General features: G+C 46.6%; 1 protein-coding gene across 1 annotated transcript; it reads left to right on the top strand.

Annotated features, from left to right (window-relative positions):
• The first annotated feature begins 10957 nt into the window (after positions 1-10957).
• Vps18 (VPS18 core subunit of CORVET and HOPS complexes) lies at positions 10958-21114 on the top strand. The gene is made up of 5 exons (XM_047542101.1): positions 10958-11454; positions 12430-12571; positions 15663-15754; positions 15897-17767; positions 18660-21114. The coding sequence occupies exons 1-5, from the start codon at positions 11364-11366 to the stop codon at positions 19383-19385; spliced, it is 2922 nt and encodes a 973-aa protein (XP_047398057.1). The 5' UTR covers positions 10958-11363; the 3' UTR covers positions 19386-21114.
• The last annotated feature ends 4571 nt before the right edge of the window (positions 21115-25685 follow it).

Here is a 25685-nt window from a genome sequence, read left to right as displayed (position 1 = left end):
TAAATGAAAAGCTCTGGGGATGTAACTCAGTAGTAGAAAACCGTGTGTTCAATCCCCAGGATTGCAAAATTAAAAAAAAATCTTGTGTGGATGTATGTTTTCATTTTTCTTGGATAAATACTCAGATGTGAAATTGCTGGGTCATAAAGTAAATATGTGTGTTAAAGGGCTGGGGAGATAGCTCAGTTGGTAGAATGCTTGCCTTGTAAGTGCAAGGCCCTGGGTTCAATCCCCAACACATGAAGAAAAAAATATGTGTGTTAAGTGACTGTTAATGGCTGTACTGTTTTATCTTCCCACCAGCAATATATGAAAGTTGTATTTTCTACACAACTCAATGTTGTTAGTCTTTTAAAACAGTTTGGATTTTGTTGTTGTGTCATTTATCACACAAAAAAATATCATTTTTTAAAGTTTGAAAACAATTTTTGCAGAAGGCCACATGGTTGAATATATATGCACATTTAATTCATACACACACATGTAGCGCAGTGTGTGTACTGCACATTAATGTGTCAAACCACGAGTTCAGTCAGCAGGCACTTCCCAAGTGTCAGGTCTTATGATCTAAAAGGTTGTTAGGTGTGTGGGCAGGATGAGGAGTGGCTGTTGGATTTTATTAGGTTTCACATTAATCAGAGAAGATTCCCTGGCTTGGGTGAGTTTCCCTTTTCAGGGGGTTGGGGACCCAGGGGTGCAACCTTTTTTATTTTTTGAGACAGGGTCTTAGGACCTCATTAAGTTGCTGAGGCTGGTCTCAAATTTATGATCCTCCTGTCTTAGCTTCCTGAGCTGCTAGGATTATGGGTGTACACTACCATGTTCAACATGATGCATCTTTTTTTTTGGCAGCAGGGATTGAATGCAGTGATGCTTAACTACTGAGCCACAACCCAAGCTGTGTTGTTTTTTTTATTTTATTTTATTTTTTTAATTGTGATGGACACAATGCCTGTATTTATTTATTTATTATTTTTATGTGGCATTGAGGATTGAACCTAGGGCTTCACACATGTGAGGCAAGCCCTCTACCACTGAGCTGAAACTCCAGTCCTCCTCAGATGTTTGTATTTATTTATTTATTTATTTATTTATTTATTTATTTATTTTGAGTAAGGGTCTCACTAAGTTACTTAGGGCCTCAATAAATTGCTGAGGCTGGCTTTGAACTCTCAATCCTTCTGCCTCAGCCAGGGGTTACAGGTATTCGTCAGTGAACATGGCTCGTGAGGCATTTTTTGAAATGTCTCCTAGAATAAGATATGAAAATGGAGCTCATTTCTGAGACAATGCCTTGAAATCATTATTTCTGGGCACTGTCCCCAAATGTCTAAATGCACTGTGACAAATTATTTGACTTTTAGAGAATCACAGAATGTTAGAGATGCTCTAGTTCTACCCTCACGGTTTACAGTTGAGGAAGGGAGAGGGGAGCTCCGAGGGGGTAGAGTACTTGCCAGCGCTGGCTGAGTTGGATTCTGAATCTGAGAAGAGGGACCTTGAGGGTTTGGCCAAAGAGGTCATGGAAAACAACATGAGGGGATGGGGTAGGAAGAGCAAAAGTCAGGGGGCTCCAGGCACAAGTAGTGCTGACACAAAGCATTGACCCCACTAAAGCACTTGTCTTATTCTGTTTTCTGTCACTGTAACTGAAAATCACAGACTGGGTAATTTATAAATACTAAAATGTATCTAGTTTATGGTTCTGGAGAATGAGAAGTCTAAGGTGAGGGTTTTTGTACTGGTGTGAATACTCTGTAGGGTTCTGAGGAAGTACATCATGACAGGAGTATATACATGAGACATTAATGCTAGGCCCATTCTTGAGATAATCCATTAATACATGAATGGATTAATCAATTCATAAGAGCAGAAACCTCATGACCTAAAAGATCTTCCCTGGTTCAATCTCTAATTTTTTCTTTTCTTTTCTTTTTTCTTTCCTTTTCTTTTTGATACTATGGATTAAACCCAGGGGCCCTTAACCACTGAACCACATTCCCAGCCCTATTTATTTATTTATTTATTTACTTACTTACTTATTTATTGGAGGTGCTAGGGATTGAACCCAGGGCCTTGTGCTTGTGAGGCCCTTTTTATTTTTTATTTTGAGTCAGGGTCTTGCTAAGTTGCTTTAGGGCCTCACTAAATTGCTGAGACTGGCCTTGAACTTGTGATTCCTCTGCATCAGTCTCCTGAGCTGCTGGAATTACAGGTGTGCACCACTACACCCAGCGTGTCCCACTTCTTAATACCACACATTCAGTATTAAATTTCAACATGAGTTTTGGTAGAGGCATTCAAACCATAGCACTTCCATACTCCCCTAAAGAAGTTTATAAAACTATACTGACAACTCAAACTTTTCATTTCAAGACTAAATAGTTCCAACACACCATTTCTAGTATACTGTGAATATTGACTTTATTTTATTATTTTTTGGTTCTGGGGATTGAACCCAGGGCCTTGCATACATTCTACCATTGAGTTATATCCACAGTCCTAAATACAGAAATTTAAATAAGACCATTACCTCACTTTTTAAATATGTATGACTTGGAAACTAAATTCAAATACCAAAGCAATTTGATATTCTCCATTGTCCACTTTAAAAAATACATGAATAAATTCTTCTTTAACAGTTGGAATTTTATATTAGTCATTTTCTCTTTCAATGCTTCCAATATTACTCTAATATATGTTATGTTTGAGTGTTTTTATTGATAACATATTTATTTGTAATGAGTATACACTTTTTAAAGATCATACAGTGATATTATATTTCTTGTTACTGTTAGACTTTAGACAGCCGGGCATAGTGGCACATGCCTGTAATCCCAGTTCTCTGGGAGGCTGAGGGAGGAGGATCACAAATTTGGGGGTGTAGCTCAGTGTACAGCAGTTGCCTAATGTGTCCAAGGCCTTAGGTTTAATCCCCACCAACACACACACACACACACACAGAAGTCTAAACACTGTTTTCTTCTGAATTAAGTTATAATAATTTTATTAATATTCAACTGACAAAAGCATAAATATACATTTTGGTAAAAATTATCAGATATAAGTAAAATTGCAGTTGAGATACATCTGTTGATGAGACTCAGGGTTTTTGTTTAGTTTTGTTTTTGCAGTGCTGGAAATCAAACCTGGGGCATTGTGCATGCTAGGACGGCCCTCTACTACTGAACTACATCCCCAGCCCTTGTTTTGTTTTAAATTAGTTCATGTATTTGTGAGTAGAATACCGAAACCAGCATCATCGATTACATGTATATTTATAAAATTTATATATACATACATATGTATATATGTGTATGTGTATATGTGTGCATATATAAAATACTTTATACATATATAACACTTATATATGTATGATATAATATTTATATATGCATATTTTATACACACACATATACATTTATATATGTATAAAATATTTTATATATACATATGTGTGTGTGTGTGTGTGTGTGTGTGTGTGTGTGTGTTTGAACTGAGAATTGAACCAAATGCCATTCTACCACTAAGCTATACCCGCAGCCATTTAGTTTTTTATTTTGAGACAGAGCCTCATGTATGACAGGCAAAAGTGCTCTACCACTGGGATACACTCCCACGCATTTTTTATTTTATTTTTTTGGGACTGGATCTCACTAAGTTGCCCGGCTGGTTTCAAATTTGCCATCCTCCTGTCTCAGCCTTCCAAGTTGCAGGGGTTATGGGCTGTGCTGCCACACCTTTCTTAATTTTGTTTTGTGTAAAAATCTCATTCACATAAATCATTGATTGGAATGGAAGGAGTTTGGTATAAAGCTATTACACTATTATTTGATCTCTTTCCATGTTATATGCCTAAAACAATAGTGATTTTTTTCCCAGACAGCTAAAATCAGATTAGACTCTCAAATTTTATTCAAATTAAAGAACTGGAAGCCATTTGATGTACAAAGCACTTGTTACCTGGTCATTGGTCTTATGTGGGGAACACCACCAGTAATTCAAGTGGGCTCTTCATGGGATTCCCTGGAGATTTTTACACTCCCTTGTTTCCCCAAGAAGTGCACCACAGGGTTGGGGTTTGGTGAGGTTTCACCACCGTGCTGGGTGAGTGGTGAGCTTTTGTTTTGTAACATAGGAGCAAGAGGTAGACAGGGGACCTGCCATTTACTTCGGGGTATCTTCTGCTACTGGGCACCTTTAGGCAAGAGGCCAAGGAAGCTGAGGCTCTAGAAGCTGATCCCCTTAAAATTATTTTGTGCCATGTACCCCTTGAGAAATCCTTTCATATCCTTAAGGATGTGAGAACCCCTGTTTGAGGACCCCTGATACTCTTTTTTTTTTTTGGTGCTGGGGATCAAACCCAGGGCCTGTGCTTACAAGGCAAGCACTCTACCGACTAAGCTATCTTCCAGCCCCAGAGGATACTCTTGTTTCCCATCTAGACAAGTGGGGCCACTGGGCCTACAGTCTTGGACAGGGGTGGGGAAGAGTTCAGGCTGGGTAGAGACATGTCCAGATAAAGGGATGACAGTAATGGAAAAGGGATGCTTTTGAGAATTGGGACCATTTAGGTAGATTTAGAAACATCTGGAAAGAAACTAAACAGGAGGGGAAAAGAAAGATGTTCCGAGTGGGTCAAGGGCCTCGTTCCTTCAGCATATTTCAACCAGAGCCAGCGATGTGCCAGGCCCTGTACCAGGAGGTGATGAGCTAGAGACACTCATCCCTGTCTGTCAAGGAGGAGAGAGACAGAGAGACGTCTTGCAAGAGGAGGAGAATCAGAGACGGCAAGCATTCCAGAGGGCGCAAAACCCCAAGATCAAATGCTAAAATGTCAAGAGGGGTGTGGTGCATTCTAAGAACAGATTTAGATCAGCACGTCCCAGGCACTGAGTGATAAGTACAAGTGGAGTTTAACTGGGATGAGGCGAAGGACTGTTGGGTCTTAAGTATTTTGGCTATATTGTTTAATTGCACACTTATATTATGATGGTTAAAATAAAAATTTAAAAATAAACCCTACTCAGGTATGGTGCCACATTCCTATAATCCCAGATGCTCCAGAGGTGAGGCAGGGTAATCACAAGTTTGAGGCCAGCCTGACAATTTAGCAGGACAGTGTTCCAAAAAAAAATAAATAAAATTAAAAAATGGCTGGATATATAGCTCAGTGGTAGAACACTTACCTGGCAATTATGCGACCCTGGGCACACACATTAAAAAAGTCCTGCAGGGTGCGGTGGTCCAGGGCTGTACTCTCAGTGGCTTGGGAGGCTGAGAGAGGAGGATAGACGAGTTTAAAGCCAGTCTCCACAACTTAGCAAGGGCCTCAGCAACTCAATGAGAGGCTGTCTCTAAATAAAATATAAAACTGGGCTAGGGATGTTGCTCAGTGGTTAAGTGCCCCTGGGTTCAATCCCTGGAACAAAAAAAAAAAGAAAAAAAAAGAAAGAAAGAAAGAAAGAAAGAAAGAAAGAAAGAAAGAAAGAAAGAAAGAAAAGAAAAATCCTAAACCTTCCATGCAGAATTTCAAAGGATTTATATAAATATTTCACACTCAAGGAAGCAAAACCCCTTACTCCTTAAGTGCAGAGTGAGTCATGATTTCCTTCCAAAGAGAACAGCATGGAAAGTAGGGAGAAGTTCACAGTGGAAATACCTGAAGAACACTATCTTGGTCAGGTGATCAGAGACAATATCAACAGTGATAAGTCATGTTGCTAAAATGTACCCTTGATATGAAATGATGATAATGGTACTTTTCCTCCCCCACAGTCATAAATAACCCAAGTCAAAACATGGGGGAAAAAAAGTGAAATTTCAATAGAGAGTATCCTATAAAACACACACTCAATCAAGATCATTGAAGGCCTGGGTTTGAGTCTCAGCACTGGAAAAAAGAAATCATCAAGGTCATCAAAAACAAGGAAAATCTGTCAAGCACAGTGGTGTACACGTGAAATTCTGGTTACTGGGCTGGCTGATGGAGAAGGATCACAAGTTCAAGGCCACCCTGGGCTACTTAGACCCTGTCTCAAATTAAAAAAAAAAAAAAAGTAAAAGTGCTTGGGATATAGCTCAATGGCAGTGCCTTGTATGTGTGAGACTCTGGGTTCCATCCCAGTACTAAAAAACAAAACATAAAAAAACAAAAACAAGGAAAATCTGAAAAACTGCCACAGTCAAGAGGAGCTTAAGCAAATATGACATGTAAATATAAGGTGGTATCCTGGATGGGATTCTGAATCAGAAAAGAGACACTGGATAAAAATTAAGGAAATCTGAATAAAGTATAAATTTATAATAATTGATACTTTATAATATATATTATATTATTATTATAATAATTTATAATAATTGATGTTATAATAATAACATCTATATTAGCTTATTAATTTTAACATAGGCAACATACTAATGTAAAATATCACAAGAGAAACTGTATGTGAGGTATATGGGAACTCTACTATTTTTTTCAATTTTTCTGTTAATCTAAAACCATTTTTAAAAATCTGTCTGCGAGTATAGTCATAGTTCAGTAGTAGAGCACTTGCCTACTGTGTCTGAGACCCTGGATTTAATTCCTAGCACAAGCAAGCAAAGGGGGAGGGAGAGAGGGGGAGGAGGGAAAGAGGGAAGGAAGGAAATTTAATCTTAAATTAAATCAATTATATCATTCCTTTTGGTCTGGGTCTGAATTTGGTCAACAGTTACAACTCATAGTTAACTTGCATTAAGCATTTTCTTTTTTCTTTCTTTCTTTTTTTTTAAGTACTGGAAATTGAGCCCAGAGACACTCTACTACTGAGCCCTTTTATTATTTATCTTGAGATGGGGTCTCCCTAAGTTTTCAAGGCTGGCCTTGAATTTGGCATCCTCCTGCCTCAGCCTCTGGAGTCTCTGTGATTGCAGGCTAGTGCACTCACAGTGCTACTAATGGATTTATTCATTTAACAAATGTAGAAATGAGGCAGGAGAGGGTTCATTCAAGCAACTATTTAACAGTAAATACTGACTAGCAGGGCAGAAGGCTGAGGCAGAAGGCTGAGGCAGGAGGATCACGAGTTCAAAGCCAGCCTCAGTAAAAGCAAGGTGCAAAGCAACTCAGTGAAACCCTGTCTCTAAATAAAATACAAAATAGGGCTGGGGATGTGGCTTAGCGGTCAAGTGTCCCTGAGTTCAATCCCTAGTACCCTAAATAAATAAATGAATAAATTCTGACTAGTAAGTTGGTGACTGCCTTGGAAGAGTTTACCCTGCAGGTGTCATGGGCAACTGTTCAGGCTGAGATCAGTCATATAACCTCCACCCAACTTCACATAGTTCCTCCCTTGACCCAGAAAATGGAGTCAGTGCCACCATCTGCCAGGCCTTCCCAAGAGTTGCCTTGCACTCTTCTTTCACCCTCCACCTCTAACTTGCCAGGGACCCTTCCCAGTCTTTCCAGCCTACTCTTTCCCCTGTTTGGTACCTCACAACTTCTCCTCTGCCTCCACCTCAGATCCCTCCTGAGGTGAGCTCCACCCAAGCCACCACCCATCTTTCTAGAAACCACATCAGATGATTTCATCCCCAAACAAACTTTCTGATGACCCATTTGATAGCTTCCACAACCTGGCCATGACCTACCCTGTTTTACATCCCTGTTCCCTAGCACTCCAACTTAAAAAAATCTATATCTATATCTATTATTTTTTTAGTTGTCAATGGACACAATACCTTTATTTTATTTTTATGTGGTGCTGAGGATCAAACCCAGTGCCTCACACACACTAGGCAAGTGCTCTACCACTGAGCCACAACCCCAGCTCCCAGCAGTCCAGTTTTTAACTCCCAAACATTACCCCCACATTGTTTGCAGGACTTCGCTTTTAGTTTTTAAGGTCTACATAATGCCTTTGGAGATTATATGTGTACTTCAAACTTAGCTCAAATTCAACTGCTGCACATTCTGGATGCCAGGCCCCTCAGATGAGAGCTGTGCCCAGGCCCACACGACCAGCTCAGCCACCAGCTGCAGCCCCGCCAGCTGCAGTGGGCTCACCTGCTGTGGCACCCAGGCAGCCAGGTCTGATGGCCCAGTTGGCGACCACTGCGGCGGGTGTGGCTGTGGGCTCTGCTGTGGGGCACACACTGAGCCATGCCATCACGCGGGGCTTCAGCGGAGGAAGTGCTGCAGAGCCCTCAAAGCCCCATATCACCTACTAGTAGCCATAGGGAACCCAGCCAGCGCAGCAGCAGCAGCAAATTTTGGAGCATGCCCAGAACCAGGGTGATGTTAAGTTCTGTGAGAGTTTCAATGAAGTGCTGAAGCAGTGCAGAATTGCTGATGGATTAGTTTAATGGAGAAGTTCAAATTGAAGAAATGGAAAATTGACTCTGATGATCAAGTTACTTTAGCATAAAAATGTATTCGATAGTGAACGTATGAAATGTAAAACTGCAGTGTAAAGCCTCACCTAATAGCTTCAATGTTTCTGAATGGCAGAAAAAGAGAGTTCTAATTGCATGGAAGTTCAGCGAGTTGGTTCAGAATTTGGGGCCGGTTAAATGTTTGCATGCCCTCCTTAAGCCAGCTGTTCTGATGTTCTTTGAGCTTATTAGAATAAAGTGATTTTCTCTTGGAAAAAAAAATTCCACTGCTTTCATACACAAATTCTTGTCTTGTTGACCCAGCAATCGATCAGCCCTTACCTGTCTTCTGGCAACCACCAAAGTGACTCTGAGGGCTAGAGATCAGTGACCCACATCTCCCGCTGTGAATTCCCTAAGGCACCTCTGTAGCCCCAAGTTCAGAGATGTCTGAGTTTTCCTCCATAATCACTTGTGTTACGTATTAAAACAAAATGCCCATACTTCATAATTGGGCGCCCCCAAGTGGCCAGGATAAAAGTTATAGCAGTTCTGAGGGGTTCAGGGAGGCTCCACAGAGAAGGTGGATTTGAGAAGTACTCAGGATAAAACCACATTTAGAGTTTACTGAGCACATGTTCCAAGTTGGATATTACACTATAGCAATGAGCTTTCACCTAGATCACCTAATTTACTTCTCAAACAGACCTACTGGGTATGTATTCTATCTGTTTCTGTAGAGGAGGCAACTGAGATTAAGAGCATCTGCTGTGTAGTAGCATAGCTACTGAGTGGCTGGACAGGATAAGAAGGCAGATCTCTGGTTCCTATTCCAAAGTACAACCAAAGAATTGAAGGATGAGCATGTGGAGGTGGGCTTCTGTAACCAGCCCACCAAGCAGAATGTACAGAGACTATAGCAAACAAGGTTCACCTAGGACCCACCCCATACAAACCACAGAGTGCGGACATGGGACAGTGACAAGGTGTCTGGAAGTACTCTGTGTCCCTGAGACAACCCTCAAGGTATGCTGGCCTCCAGTTGCTAACCTACTCCATATGCATGGACATTCCCAGGCTCTGTCCAAACCTGAAGGTAAATGGCAGGTGATATGAGGTGGAACCTTATGCATGTGGCAGGGCAACTCCCTACCTGGGACACTTTTCCCAAGGTGGAAACCTCTTGCATAATATCCAGCCTTGACACTTCCCTCCTCCAATCTGGGGCCTCCTTCTGGAAAGTGGTGTCACAACTATAAGTTTGGGCAGGAAAAGCAGGACCCTGGTGCAGCAGGAAGCATCCTAGACAGTTTATCCTCTCAATCTCTCTAGAGCCAGTACACTGCCAGGCCCTGAGAGCCCATGGTGGGAGTGTCACATAAGGTAAAGTACAAACCTACATGCCTTTGACAGTGAAAGGACACTCTTCATTTTTAGGATGGGATTACCTGCAAAAGTGAGGACAGCAGTAACCCTGGCTGAAACCCTTTCATTTTAGCAAGGTAGAGTCCTTGGGTCCCAGAAGGAGACAGACTTCGTCTGGGTCACCTAGGCAGATGAGAGAAACCCAAATGCAGAGGCACTTGAGCCCTCAAACTCTTTTTTTTTTTTTTTTTTTTTTTTTTTTTTTTGGTACCGAGGATTGGACCCAGGTGCGCTTAGCCATTGAGTCATATTCCAACTCCTTTTTAATATTTTATTTAGAAACAGGGTCTTGCTAAGTTGCTTAGGGCCTCACTAATTTGCTGAGGCTGGCTTTGAACTCCCAATCCTCCTACCTCAGTCTCCTGGGTCGCTGGGGATTGCAGGCGTGCACTACCACATCTGGCTCAAGCCCTGAAACTTCTGGGCCTTAAGACTCCCTTCTCTGACTTTGGCTAGTGGTTCTCACCTTTTCCACCATCTCCATTTGTCCCTCATTTCTGCTAGGCTTTGCAGGTATTTGTTCCTTGCTTCCCCATGCTCCCCCAGTCCTGAGGCCACGTCGCTGGCAACGCACCATGAAGTCAGAGATCTTTGTCGATTTTGTTGTCTGTCATGTTTCCAGAGACTGGCACTGAGGGGGTGCTCATTTGTGAAACGAGTGACATTATGCATAAGTCAATCACTTTGCTAATATTTATGATCTATTTATTGGTCCACCACCCCTACCAAGACAAGGTCTAGATAAGTTGCCGCTTAAAAGTGCCAAGGCTGACCTCGAACTTGCTATCCTGCTTCAGTCTCCCAATAACTGATATCACAGGCGAGCGCCACCTTGCCCGGCTCTGCCTGTGCCGTGTGATGGTAGAGAGAAAGAACGATTAGACTAAGGAACTGGAGGTCCTCCAGGGTACCTAGGGCAGAGGGCTGTTCGAGAGGCCGAGCAGATCATCTGAAAAGAAGCCTGGCCTTGAAAGCTGTGAAACCGCTATGCTGGTACTGGACTGCGCGGGGCGTATCAGGAAAAGGGGCTAAGAAAGACGGGACTTCCCCCTAGTGTCGAGATCCGGAACTGCAGCAGGACCTGGAGGGAGGGGCTTGCGCCGGCAGGACACGCTCACTAGCCTGCAGCGCCGGAGCCACCCAGGGCCCACCCGCCCTGGCCGCACCCCTCCCTCGCTGCCCCTGCGGCGCTGGGGATGGAGGCCCGGCGGTAGCCTGCTCTCGCAAACGCGGGGCTCTGAGAACCCGGAAGTTACGCCATAGGCGCGCGCCAGGGGAGCGGGAGTCAGCTGAGCTGCCGGGCGAGGTTGGTTGGGATCTGCTAAGGAGAGCTTGGGATCTCTTGGGGCCTGAGTCGGATGCAAGTTTGCTCCAGATTCAAGGGGAAGGACTCCCCCACCTTCTTCCACTATAAGGCGAGAGGAAGAAGGTCCTCAGGACTTTAAAAAGGAGGCGGCGGTGGCAGGTTCCCAAGATCTGTCAGAGGCTGGGGAGTCGCAGCTTCCAGTCGGGGCGACGGGGATCCCTGGGGGGAGCCCAGTCGTGATCTCCGCGCCCCGGACGAAGGACTCAGGCCAAGCACCATGGCATCCATCCTGGATGAGTACGAGGACTCGCTGTCGCGCTCCGCAGTCTTGCAACCCGGCTGCCCTAACGTGGCAATCCCCCACTCGGGTAAGAAGAGGGGCGCCGATATCCCATTTCGGCACCTTTGGGGGATGAGCGGGGAGAACGGCTCCAAAAGCTTAGGGTCACCTCTGGGACTTGAATTTTGCGGCTCCTGATTTTCCTCAGGCTTTCTTGGCTTCCAGCTGGCGAATGGTGGAAGTTTTAAAGAGCCACAAGAGCAACCGCATGATCTAGGGCCTGCCACCAGGATCCTTTCTAAAGAGGGAACTGGGGCTCAGTTAAGGAAACACTTGCTTACAGGGCCGCAATTGAACTGTTGGGAGAACCAAGAATGGTATCCAGGCTTTTCCTGATACCTGATTTTGTGCTTTCCCACCATACCCCTTGCGGGTAGGGAATAGGTAATGAAATTTGTGGAAGAGGAATGTAGGAAGGATGATTCCTAAAGGGAATTTTGTCACTGATCTGGGAAAAATAGTGATGAAATACTCTCGGCCTTGGCTAGAGCTGGATTTAGGGGAAATTTTTTGTAGAAAGTAGTGCAGAATTGTCAGAGTGCTGGAACCTTTTGAGTAATTGTCTATCGAGAAAGCTGCTGCAGTTTTGTTAACACCAATGATTGAAGCTGTTCCCCAGGGCTCCCGCCTTCTTCAGGCTTCTGAAAACTCACTAATTTTCACTATTGCATGTGCAGGAAGGAGTATGGATAACGGAGCTGGGATTAAGCTAAAGTGGGATTGTGGGGCCAAAACTGTTAAAAGAGAAAGCGCAAATCAGCTCCCTGCAAGACTCACCCTCCTCCCCTTCCATTACCACTGGAACTGGGTACATCCTGCTATAACAGCATCACAGGGAAGAGCCCAAAACCCTTACAGCAAACTACTTGATCTCAAACTATTTGTCAAGGTCCTGGGGGTAGGAACATGTTGGGAAAGTGTTACATAGCACTGTTGTTTCTTGGGTTTTTTTGTTTTGTTGCCTCTGTCTCTTCCATAACTAGTCCTCACTTCTCACCTGTAGGGTATGTGAATGCCCAACTGGAGAAGGAAGTGCCCATCTTCACAAAGCAGCGCATTGACTTTACTCCTTCTGAGCGTATCACGAGTCTTGTGGTCTCCTGCAATCAGCTCTGCATGAGCCTGGGCAAGGATTCACTGCTCCGGTAATCTAGAGCCCAAAAGGTTTTGAAATAGGGAGTAGAGACTATTAGCTAGGTCCTTTCTTTAACTCTGGGCAAGGGAAACAGTGGATTTGGAACTTTGAGAATATATTCTATTTGTTCCTGAAGAGAACCAATGTAGTATAGTAGTTAAGAATCAGACAAACGTTTTCAGATCCCAGCTGTGCCACTTAACAGTTATGGAATTTTTTTTTTTCAGTACTAAGGATTGAACCCAGGGGTACTTTATCATTGAGTTACATCCCTACCCGCCCCCCTTTTTACTTTTTATTTTGAGATAGGGTCTTGCTAAATTGACTAGCCCAACTTCGAACTTGCAATCTTTCTGCCTCAGCCTCTCAAATAGCTGGGATTACAGTTGTGCCCCACTGGGCCCAGTTCCAGTTATAAGTGACTTGAGCAAGTCACCTAATCTCTCTAAACGTGGTCCTTCATGTTAAAGATAGCCCCAGCTCACAAGTTGGTTACACTAATCATTGGAACTATCTATAGAGTCCTGAAGTATGTCTACTAGAAATGGCAATAATATATGAGAAAGGTATCACCAAAATTGTTTATCTATCTAGAAAACCATCTGGGATAAACAGATGCCTCTGTCTCACAAAATGAATTCTAGGTAGAATAATTATGTAAAATATGTAAATATGTAATTATGTAAAAATAAATAATGAAGGGCTGGGGATGCCATGCATGCATGGTAGAGCACTCCTGGGTTCAATTCCCACTACAGGGGTGGGCAAAAGGGTGTGGTTCAGTGGTCTAGTAGTGTAGTGGTCTAGCATGCACAAGTCTCTCAGTTTAATCCCATACCGCAAAAAATAAAAAATAATGAGAATATTAAAAGAACATTTAATGAATGTCTGTTCTTGGGCTAAAGGGAGATATTTTTACTCAAGCTAGAAAAATTCAGAAGTGTGAGGTGCTGTAATCCCAATGACTTGGGAGACTGAGGCAGGAGGATTGGAAGTTCAAAGCCAACCTTAGCAACTTAGGAAGACCCTGTTTCAAAATAAAAAGGGCTGGGGATGTAGTTCAGTGGTTAAATGCTCCTGAGTTCAATCCCTGGTACCAAATAAAAAGAAAAAAAGAATTCAGAAGCCAGGCATGGTGGCACACACCTATAATCCCAGTGACTCAGGAGGCTGAGGCAGGAGGATCACAAGTTCAAGTCTAGCCTCAGCAATTTAGCAAGGCATTAAGCACCTCAGTGAGACCCAGTCACTAAATAAAATACAAAAAAGGGCTGGGGATGTGGCTGAGTTCAATCCCTGGTACAAAAAAAAAAAAAAAAAAAAAAAATTCAGAAGCTATAAGAAAAAAGAGATATATAGATAAATTTGTCTATCTAGATAATTATCTTTGACTACATAATAATTGCTGGGAACAGTAGTATATGCCTGTAATCCCAGCTACAAGAGAAATAGAATCGCAAATTTGAGGCCAAGATAGCAATTTAGCAAGACCCTGTTTCAAAATAAAAGGAACTGAGAAGGTAGCTTAGTGGTAGAGTGCCCTGGGTTCAATCCCCAGTAACTCCCCACAAAAAATAAAATTGCTCTTATGATAAAACATAAGCTATAAATCAGGTCAAGACAAAAGACAAAAAAAAGAATAATTGTTTCACATATGATGGAGTTACATCCCTGTTCCTTAAAAAACCCTTACAAATTAATATGAAAATTACAATTCAGTAAAAAAGGGAGGGCAAAGAATACCAAAAGTGGTACCCAAAAGAGGAACTTTAAAATATTCAATAATCAGGGCTGGAGTTGTGGCTCAGTGGTAGATGCTTGCCTAGCATGCCTGAGGCACTAGGTTCGATTCTCACATTGCAGATTAATGAATTAATTAATTAAATAAAATATCCATCAACAACTAAAATTTTTTTTAATTTCAATAATCATATAAGAATATTTTTAACCCTTGAGAAATACAATTAAAATAATAGCAAGAGATCTTTTTTCACATATGGTAAAATGAACTCTCGTGGACTCTTGTGTATTTCTGGTGAGGGTGTAAATTACCACCACCATCTTTTTTGGAAAGTAATCTGATAGGTTATAAAGTAACTTTAACTTTGATTCAGCCATCCCACTTTGGGGAATATATACTGTAGGAAAAAAAGTACCAGTTTGCAGGGGTATTGATACAAGGATATTAATTGTGGTATTATTTGTGGTAGAAAAAACTGGACCCAAGCCAAATGCCCATCAGCAGGGAAATGGCAATTAAATTATGGTTTGGCCATAAAATGGAATGTCATGCAGTTATTAGAACAAAGAGTATAGATATGATCAAAATATGTTATACGCATGTATGAAATTGTCACAATTAAACCCATTATTTTGTACAACTAATATACTCTAGTAATTATAATTTTTAAAAAAACAGCTTCATCTGTTGACTAATGGAATGTTCATGGAATATCAGTAGTTGACAAAAGCAAGTTACAAATTAATACACATACATGGAATATGAAGGCTTTTTTGATAACAGCAACAACACCCCATTTGTGTTATGAGCATGAAAAAAGATGTTAGAATTGATTTTCTAGGTTGGGAAAGGAAATCATTACCTTTTTCTTTATACATATTTATATTAATTCTTTAGTGAGAATAAGCATATAATTTGGAAAGAATTTAATAAGAAAAAAATATATTTTAAGTGTATACCATCAAGATTATTGTGAAGATTGAGGTAATACTAGATTAGGCTCTTGGCATGGTGCTTGGTATATAGAAAGTGCTCAGTAACCACTAGCAACTCTGTTGTTCTCTTCTTACCCCTGCCATCTGGGATAAGCCTCCCAGATGCACTGGAGATCTTTTGAGCACAGGGGAAGGACTTCTCCTTAGTGACTTCTCAGAATGAAGTGGGGGGTTTCTCAGAACTGAGTGTTCTTAATAGGACACTATATATGTTTCAGGGTTCTCTTGGGATTGTATTCAGAATTTTTGTGTTTATGTAGATTTCAGGGAAGAATGACTGACTTTTACCAGATTAGTAAAGAATTTATCATCCAAAAGAGGCTCTGCCCTTCTCTAGATTGATACCGTGGCTCTTATCCCCACAGCATTGACTTGGGCAAAGCAAATGAACCCAACCATGTAGAGTTGGGGCGCAAGGATGATGCTAAAGTTCACAAGATGTTCCTGGATCATACTGGTAAGTGGTGGTGGAGATCTGACAGGGACCTGTGGGCCAGTCACTGCCTGGGAGGGAGGGATCTGAGCAGGGAAGGGGCCAGGAGGGGGCTGAGGGTAGAAATGGCAGCAGCCTCTAGGATGCCATATTCTGCCCTCTCCAGGCTCTCATCTGCTGATTGCTCTAAGCAGCACTGAGGTCCTCTATGTGAACCGTAATGGACAGAAAGTACGGCCACTAGCACGCTGGAAGGGGCAACTGGTGGAGAGTGTAGGTTGGAACAAAGCACTGGGCACTGAGAGTAGCACGGGACCCATCCTGGTTGGCACTGCCCAAGGCCAGATCTTCGAAGCAGAGCTCTCAGCCAGTGAAGGTGGACTTTTTGGCCCTGCCCCAGATCTCTACTTCCGTCCATTATACGTGCTAAATGAAGAAGGGGGTCCAGCACCTGTGTGTTCGCTGGAGGCGGAGCGGGGCCCTGATGGGCGTGGCTTTGTTATTGCTACCACTCGGCAGCGCCTCTTCCAGTTCATAGGCCGAGCAGCAGAGGGGGCTGAGGCCCAGGGCTTCTCAGGGCTTTTTGCTGCCTACACGGATCACCCACCCCCATTCCGTGAGTTTCCCAGCAACCTGGGCTACAGTGAGTTGGCCTTCTATACCCCCAAGCTTCGCTCTGCACCCCGGGCTTTTGCCTGGATGATGGGGGATGGCGTGTTGTATGGCTCATTGGACTGTGGCCGGCCTGACTCCCTGCTGAGTGAGGAGCGAGTCTGGGAATACCCAGAGGGAGTAGGTCCTGGGGCCAGCCCACCCTTAGCCATTGTCTTGACTCAGTTCCACTTCCTGCTGCTGCTGGCCGACCGGGTGGAAGCAGTGTGCACGCTGACTGGGCAGGTGGTACTGCGGGACCACTTCCTGGAGAAGTTTGGGCCACTCAAGCACATGGTGAAAGACTCCTCCACGGGCCAGCTCTGGGCCTACACTGAGCGAGCTGTTTTCCGCTACCATGTGCAACGTGAAGCTCGGGATGTCTGGCGCACCTACCTGGACATGAACCGCTTTGATCTGGCCAAGGAGTATTGCCGAGATAGGCCTGACTGCCTGGATACAGTCCTGGCCCGTGAGGCTGACTTCTGCTTTCGCCAGCGTCGCTATCTGGAGAGTGCCCGCTGTTATGCCCTGACCCAGAGCTACTTTGAAGAGATTGCCCTTAAGTTCTTAGAGGCCCGACAGGAAGAGGCTCTGGCTGAGTTCCTGCAGCGAAAATTGGCCAGTTTGAAGCCAGCTGAGCGTACCCAGGCCACACTGCTGACCACTTGGCTGACAGAGCTCTACCTGAGCCGGCTTGGGGCTCTGCAGGGTGACCCCGAGGCTCTGAACCTCTACAGAGAAACACGGGAGCGTTTCCGAGCCTTCCTCATCAACCCTCGCCACAAGGAGTGGCTGTTTGCCAGCCGGGCCTCTATCCATGAGTTGCTTGCCAGTCATGGGGACACAGAGCATATGGTATACTTTGCAGTGATCATGCAGGACTATGAACGGGTGGTGGCGTATCACTGCCAGCATGAGGCCTATGAGGAGGCTTTGGCTGTGCTTTCCCGCCACCGTGACCCCCAGCTCTTCTACAAGTTCTCGCCCATCCTCATTCGGCACATCCCACGCCAGCTGGTAGACGCCTGGATTGAGCTGGGCAACCGTCTGGATGCCCGGCAGCTCATCCCTGCTCTGGTGAACTATAGCCAGGGTGGTGAGGCCCAGCAGGTGAGCCAGGCCATCCGCTACATGGAGTTCTGTGTAAATGTGCTCGGGGAGACCGAGCAGGCCATTCACAACTACCTGCTGTCGCTGTACGCCCGCGGCCAGCCAGCCTCACTGCTGGCCTACCTGGAGCAGGCTGGGGCCAGCCCACACCGTGTGCATTATGATCTCAAGTATGCATTGAGGCTCTGTGCTGAGCACGGCCATCACCGTGCTTGTGTCCACGTCTACAAGGTGCTGGAGCTATATGAGGAAGCCGTGGACCTAGCCTTGCAGGTAAGTCATGACCCCAGCTAGGAGAGGGACCTGGAGAGCAGTAGGTTCAGAGGGTGAAGGGTTGGCAGAGAACAAGGCTAGAGGGTGCTGGCTTCCCTGGCAGAGAGGTGCTATACTGTAGAATCTAAGGACATGGACTCTATAGAGCTCTGCCATTTACTAAACTCTGTGACCTTGGGCTAGTTTCTGAACCTTTCTGTGCCTTAGATTATTCAGCCATAATGTGGGAGTAACATTAAGAGTTCTTTTATCTCATAAGGTTGATTAGTACTGCATGGAACTGCAGAGAAAAGTACTCAGAACAGTGCCTGGCACATACATGTGAGCAAAAGGAGAGGTGGCTGAGTTACAGTTCTCGAACTATGAATTGTAACTTGCCTTAGGATCACATGAAGTACTATTTAACATGTAAATTCCTGGGTTGAACCCAGGCTTTACTGAATTAGAATGAGGATAGTGTTCAAAAATCAGGTTTTTTCTTTTTTTTTTCCCCCTCCCAGGGTACCAGGGATTGAACCCAGGGGCACTTAACCACACTGAGCCATATCCCCAGCCATCTTTTTATTTTTCATTTTGTGACAGGATCTCACTAGGTTGCTTACAGCCTGGCTAAGTTGCTGAGACTGACTTTGAACCCACAGCCCTCCTGCTTTAGCCTCCCAAGCCACTGGGATGAAGGACATGCACCACCAAATCAGTATTTTTAATACATTCTCTAGGTGATTTTTAAATTCTCTGAAATTGAAGCCCTACCACCATAAGTAACTTTTTCATAGCTGTGACAGGGACAGGTCATTACTCCCGCAGGGTCTCCCTAGGCATCTGTCTCTCCCATAGTGTCTGTCCTGGGTGAGGAGGGGGCTTGACTGTAACACTGAGGGTTTCCTCACAGGTGGACGTGGACCTGGCTAAGCAGTGTGCAGACTTGCCTGAGGAGGATGAGGAACTACGAAAGAAGCTGTGGCTGAAGATTGCTCGGCATGTGGTGCAGGAAGAGGAGGATGTGCAGACAGCCATGGCTTGCCTGGCCAGCTGCCCCCTACTCAAGATTGAGGATATACTACCCTTCTTTCCTGATTTTGTCACCATCGACCACTTCAAGGAGGCGATCTGTAGCTCACTTAAGGCCTATAACCACCACATCCAGGAGCTGCAGCGAGAGATGGAAGAGGCCACAGCCAGTGCCCAGCGCATTCGGAGAGACCTGCAGGAGCTGCGGAGCCGCTATGGCACTGTGGAGCCCCAGGACAAATGTGCCACTTGTGATTTCCCTCTGCTCAACCGCCCTTTTTACCTTTTCCTGTGTGGCCACATGTTCCACGCTGACTGCCTGCTGCAGGCCGTGCGGCCTGGCCTGCCTGCCTATAAGCAGGCCCGGCTTGAGGAGCTGCAGCGAAAGCTGGGGGCTGCACCTCCCCCAGCCAAGGGCTCTGCCCGAGCCAAGGAAGCTGAGGGTGGGGCTGCAGCAGGAGGCCCCAGCAGAGAGCAGCTCAAAGCTGATCTAGATGAACTGGTGGCTGCTGAGTGTGTGTACTGTGGGGAGCTGATGATCCGCTCTATTGACCGGCCCTTCATTGACCCCCAGCGCTATGAGGAGGAGCACCTCAGCTGGCTGTAGAAGGGTGTCCTGTGAAGAATGGGCAGGCATGGGGAGCCGCTACTTGGCCCTCTTGGGAACGTCAGCACTGGTCTGGGCTCAGTCATCTTATGGTTGTGTTGGGGAGTGGGAGTAGAACTGTCACCCTGAGGGGTCAAGGGTGAGGGCATTCTGCCAGCTACCTGCTGTGCTTCGACCCACCTTAGAACTACTGTTACTCAGGCTGTCCACTGGAAAGGTCAGAAACTAGATCCACTCCCACCCCTCTCTAATAGCTCCTTTGTCCTTGTCACTCCCCACCCTGTTCACATTTTGGATTGTGAGTACCCTTCTTTCTTTGTGTTGTGGCCTCTGAACCGCCAACTTTTCTCCCTCAAAGGAAGCCTCCTCTCTGTCTGTGCCTAGGTGTACCAGAAGTGAAAAGACAGCCCTCTAAGTCCTAAGCACTGGCGGGGAAGGTGACACTAATGGTGGCACTATGATGCACACTCTAGACCTCCAGTGTGAGGGGTGCCCTGGAGCTGGGGACCTCATGGAGGACAGTAGGAGATGACCATGGGTAGAGAGCATTAAACTGTCTGCACTGCATTGATGGCACTGGAGTTGATGGCTTTGTGATGTTGGGCTTAGTGGGGTGTGAGTGATTTCCAGGAGGGACTGGAATGCTACGAGGAGGCTGCCAGGGCCCTCAGACCTTCAAGCCAAGGCACATGGTCTTTCTTCTGGAGTTGAAGACAGGATGATCTTGTCAGATTCTGCTTTCTTCCTTGTCTCCCTCTGTACTTTGACTCAGTTGAGGATTATAGCCCATCATCTTAAATCACAGTTCCCTGTGGCCAGCAGGTGGTGCTACTGACCACAGAACCCATCCAATTCAATCAACTTGGAGCATTGGTTTCTCAAGTCATTGGTATCCTCATCTGTTCCCTCCCTGGTGGCCCCAAGAATTTTCTGGAAATCTGCACTGACTAACCATAATCCTAAACCTCTTGTTCTTTCCTCCACTACCCTACACATGCAAAATTTTACTTACCTCTGCCAGCTTGGATCCCTGCCTTTGCTGTTTGACTTTGCTACTGCCACTATCCATGGCATTTGGCTTGCTCCTCACCTTGCTCCTGTGACATGCTCCTTCCCCAAGATTATACTTCTTAGTTGGAGCTGGAGGCTAAATCTTAGGGAATCCTAGAGCAGGGCCTTCCAGTGATAGCAGCTCAGCACCCTTTGCTCAGTGGACAGGTGTTCATAGTGCACTGCTAAGACTCTGTGGGTGTGATCTAGCCGCTGGGCTGTATTGGAACAAGATAATGTGTTCTATAAGCATGCTGGAATCAAGCTCACCTGACTGGCAAATGTCCCCTTCTCTTCTCCAGCCTAATCCTCTCCCAGGAGTTTTATCTCCTGCAGTCCTGGTTGAATCACCCTCCTGAGTTCCCTAACCTCTAGAGTAGGATCTCTTCATAGTCTCTGCCAACTGAGATGGGTGAAAGCTGCCCATTTGATGAGTCCCAGGCTCCCCAACTTTCCCCAGAAGCAAGAGTTGGAGCAAATAGAGGAGAGTAAATTGAGGTGGGGGGAGGTAGCAAGCATCCTAATCCTCTTCTCTTTGTACTGTTCCAGGAAGGTTTGAGGGGCTGCTGCTCCTTTCCCCATGTAGCCTGAGGCTCCCTCACAGCTAGATGTTACTAAAGGAGGACTCAGGGGATTCCCTTTTCCCCACCATCAGTGAACACTGAGTATAAAACCTTGATCTGCTACTGGTGTGGTCAGTTGCTTACTTAGCTAAAACAGCTTGGAATTTCTTTGTACATGATGGGTGCCTAATACATGTTAAACAAACATTGCCCTATTGCTCCCTACTCCCAGAGGGCGTGGCTAAAGCAGCCTGGGATGCTCCTGCCCCTTCTGTCTTCTAAGTGAGCCCATCTGGTCTTCGGCTTTTTCCTCTTTCCTGGGAAAAGGCCCCAGGCTTCTCTGGCACGAACAGAAGGGGTTCCGGTGAGTCAAGGCAACGGGAAGCCACAGCTTTTAGATCCCTGGAAATCAAGCAAGGCCTGGAATGGAGCGCAGAGAAGGTCCTCAGAGCTTTGGCCCTAAGCCTGAGGGAGGGCCAAAAGCGGTGGGGGGGCGGGGCACCGGGGGGAGCAGCTGTGTGGGCAGGGGCCAAGATGAATGAGCTGCTCCTGGAGCGGTCACTGGAAATAGGAGGAGTGGCCCCAGGCAGTGACGCTGGGACTAGGGCAGGAGGCCTGTAAACAAGGAAGCCACCTGGGGGAGATGCAGGGCGGCCACTGGTCCTGGAGAGCAGGTGCTTCCTGAGGCCCGCCCTTGAGAGGGCCCTGGGGGCCGCTCGGATCGGTCGGCCTTCGGCACTAGGAGGCGCTGTCTACTGGCATTCCAAACCCGCCGCTCCCTACCAGAGCTTCTGGGGGAGTGGCCAGCGGAGGGTGGGCCCGTCTGCAGTCCCTGGCCTCGCCATCCTGTCCTTCTCCTCCTGTTCCCTAGGCAGACCAGCCAAGGGCACCAATCCTGTCACAGAGATGCGGGGCTCAGCTTGGCCATCCTGGGTGTGAGCTCATTCCTCCCAAGACCACCGATTCTCGGGTTCCTGCCCCTCCTCCCAAGGCTCGGGTCGCTGGCTGGGGCCTGGCACCAACCTCATTGGTTGGGAGGGGTCTCTGAGGCCACCAGTCTGCAGGCTGCCCTTGACGCTGCCCCCCTGGCGCCAGGGAAACAAAAGGTTAGGAGCCCAGAGGGAGTTATCTGGCCCCACCACCACCGGGTGGGGGGAGGGGGCCTAAAGGGGGCACACCTCCTCTCCACTCCCGCAGCTCTGATTCTTCGAGACACTTTCACAGGCGGAAATTCCCAGAGGTCAGAGGAGGGAAACGGTTAATTCCTTTTATTCAATGGGTCCCCCCTACACGCCTCCCCCAACTTCCTCCCTCCACTTCCCGCCCCCCCTTGTGTGAACAGGAAGTGGAGAGGAAAAGGCCCTGAGCAGAGCAGCTGGGATCAGGAGGCAGGGAGTGGGCTGCAGGCTTGGTGCCAGCCCTGCCCCTCATGGTTGCTTGCTGGAGGGCCAGACTGGTCTGGGAGAGAACCTGCAGTCCCCCTCACAGTGGCAAGTGGCAACTGAAATGGGAAACAGCGCAGGGTGCAAGCTCCCATTCCCCAATCTGCTTCCAAACCAGAGGCTGCTGTCCTGAGGGTGCATGGCATTTTTTGCCTAAGCCCCAGCTGCCCTGGCCACCGCAGCCCTGCCCCCACCACTAGGCTGGGCATCCCGAGGCTGGCAGGCAGCTCTTCAGGCAGCCGCCAGTCCTGGCACTGGCTCCACCACTCAGCCCCTTGGCCCTGCCAGTCCTTTGAAGCTCATGCAGCGCTTCCTGTTTGGGGCAGGCGATGCCAGGGCCCCTCCCCCACCATTGTTCTGTAGAGACCATAGGTCCATCTGTTGCCCCATGGTGGGGCCCCTAGGCAGTGCCACACGGGAGCAGCACCACAAAGGACCCTGCTGGCAGCTTTACTTATGTGGAGCAAGGCTGGGCCCTGCAGCAGGTTGAGGGTGAATGGTGGTCAGAGGCCGGCCTGGGGGGTGGGGAAGCAGTGGAACAGAAGGAAGATGGATAGTTCTAGTGCTAGGGAGCTGGAACCCTTAACTTTCTCCTCTACCTGGACCATGGAGATGATGATATTCAGAAAACTGTGCATGCTCATGCCACCAGGAGAGGAATACTATTCTCATGTCCAGATTCTAAAGGGGGAAACTGAGGCAAAGGGACAAACCTTAATCTATGATGAACAGTAAGAGGGACACAAAGTAGGATTTTCCTTTCAAGGAGATTGGCTACCTCTGAATGCCCACGGCTGGGTGCTGTCCTCCTGAGTAGCTTTGCCTTTGCAAACTTTTGCCTTGTAGTAATCCTTGAGCTGAGCAGTAAGGAGCCATACCATGAGGTCATGGGAGATTGAGTAGCCCTAGGTTGACAATCAGCAACTTGTGTCCACTGAGAACAAGTCAAGGCAGAAAAGGAAAGGGGCACTGGTCTGACCCTCAGAAAAGTGGGTGCTGCTCCTGTTTCCCAGGCTGCTGGGGCCAAAGGTCTGTTTGTTTCCCAGGAGCAGAGGCAGGTGCTATATATCTCTGCAGCTCATCATCCCATGCTGTGTCCCGATCTCAGGGCTACAACCCACAACCTGCTTCACTAGCTTCACCATAGGGCTAGAAGCCAATACAGGGTCTACCCCACTTCCCTTACCAGATCCTCTGGGTTCTCTCCCCAGCTCAGAATCTTTCTGATCTGCCACCCGAGCTGCAGAGATCTTGGATAGAGACCATAGAGTTCTTTGGAACCCATGTTCAAATAAAAACTTCCATGAATGTCCAGTACCTGAAATTTATATGCTGAGCATCTCTGGTGGAAGCTAGGCTCCTGGAGGGAGCACACTCCTGTTCATTCAGCCTGTCCTTTCCTCCCTCATCCCAATCTCTGTGGGATGCCAGGTTGCTCAAAAACCCAGTTTGGAAACCACTGATCTACCACTTTTACCTCCTGATTTTACAGATGCTGAATCTAAGAGGAGAAGTTGGTGGCTGACAGGAGGCTCATCCAGGGTTCTGTCCTTTCTCCATGAGATTCAGCATCAGTTGGTAGTGATCCCATGCCCATTGTGAGCCAAACATTGTCCTAGACCCTCCATGGTGCTTGTTTCCCATCTTCAGGCAGTTTGTTGAGCTAAGGGGTAGGGAGTTGAGCAAGTGCAGGTCTCTACCCCGCCACTTACCAGAAGTCAGGCTAATAATGCCCCTGGAACTTCAATTTCTTCATCTGTAAAATGAGAATGAATTATCACAGACCTTGAGCAGCTCTCATGAAGCTTCACTGAGCATAGGGCAGCCGTCTGTTACCCCATCACCTGGCACCAGAGCAGTCCCTGGATGCTTGCTTCTCTTCCTTTTACCCTGTTTCTCCTTTCTCTAGGCCTGGGACTTTGTGAGCCCCATGGTAGCTCTTGCCTCACAAACCTGTCTGATTTCTTCAGGAATTAGAAGGAAAAAGCTTACTTAAGAAGAGCTCCCTGCCAAATGATGACTCTAGAGAAGAGAGGTTCAGGGTGAAAATGAGAAAGCCCTTAGGCATACAGAATGTGGCGACCTATGTGGGACACGGTTGTTCCCTGGAGGGTCAGGTCCTGGTTTTGTGGAGGAGAGAGGGGACTGATAGGACTGTGGAGAGAACTTTTTCTGGTCACTGACCAGATCTGGTTCCTGTGCCAGCCTGCCCCTCATGGTCTACCCCAGATCTTTTATAACAACCTAGCTGGCTGGCACTCCCCTGAGAGTCTCAGGAAGTCCCCTTGTCCCCCCTTGACCTTTGACCCCTTCAACCTGCTGCAGGAGGAATTCCAGGCAGATATCCTATCTTTTACCTTCTGTTCCTGGTCATTTCCCTCAAGGTTAGAACTAAGAAACACCCTAAACCCCCACCTTACCACTCATCCTTTCCCATGCTTTCCAGTATAGACCAGGAAGAGCCTCCACTGGGGAAGCTCCCCATTATGAGCCAGGGAAGATCCTTGGCTGCAACTGGTAGGACTCTTGGGATATGACTGTTTGAAGGGCTCAGGCTTCACCAGGATTGCCCATACACACACACTCACAAATTCTGCTGACTCCAGAAATCCTTCTAGGTGTCCTGTCAAAAACTCTATCCCTGTCCCAAACCCTAAGAGGCAAGGCAGGAAAACATATAGCCTCCTTCCCTCCCTGCATCCTCTGAGCAGTCTAAGTTCCTTGGTACTGTTCCACATTAAACTGTGCTGTGCCTCACGGCTCTTGACACTTGGTTTCACAATCAAATAATTTCCTTTGGTTTTCTAGTGGAATTTTTGCTTTTATTTTTTAAGGTTTCTTGGCTTTTTTTTTTTTTTTTTTTTAAGCAATCCGTCTAAATTTGTCATCACACATCCCCCATTTCCGCCCCTCAGGGCCTCCTTTTCATCCCCTGGAATCTGGAAACCATATGTGTGGGCAAAAACCCCCCAGCATCCCCCACCGCACCCTGACCCAATGCGGCCTCCACAGGGCCAGCCATGCTAACTGGGGAAGAGCCTGTGCTCCAGGCTGGGGTTGGAAAGGGAGTTTCTCTTTGGACCTTCCCAGTTTAAGCAGTGGCAAGGCCGTGTGGTCTAGTGGTTAGGGCTAGATTACATGAGTTCTGTCCCCAGCAATCTTTTTAAAGCCATAAGCCTGGGAAAGTCCCCTTGGCACCTAAGGACTCAGTTTCCCTATTCACTGAGAGACTCAGAGCATCATTA

The sequence above is a fragment of the Sciurus carolinensis genome, chromosome 2, assembly GCF_902686445.1.
Source record: "Sciurus carolinensis chromosome 2, mSciCar1.2, whole genome shotgun sequence".
Lineage (NCBI taxonomy): Eukaryota > Metazoa > Chordata > Mammalia > Rodentia > Sciuridae > Sciurus > Sciurus carolinensis.
This window is presented reverse-complemented; position numbering and strand designations above follow the sequence as displayed.

Bases quoted from the DNA above. Each gene is read 5' to 3' on its own strand.
- Vps18 (XM_047542101.1), top strand. From the start codon at position 11,364: ATGGCATCCATCCTGGATGAGTACGAGGACTCGCTGTCGCGCTCCGCA. The intron at 15,755-15,896 runs GTAAGTGGTGGT...TGCCCTCTCCAG, and splicing joins GATGTTCCTGGATCATACTG to GCTCTCATCTGCTGATTGCT. The intron at 17,768-18,659 runs GTAAGTCATGAC...GTTTCCTCACAG, and splicing joins CCGTGGACCTAGCCTTGCAG to GTGGACGTGGACCTGGCTAA.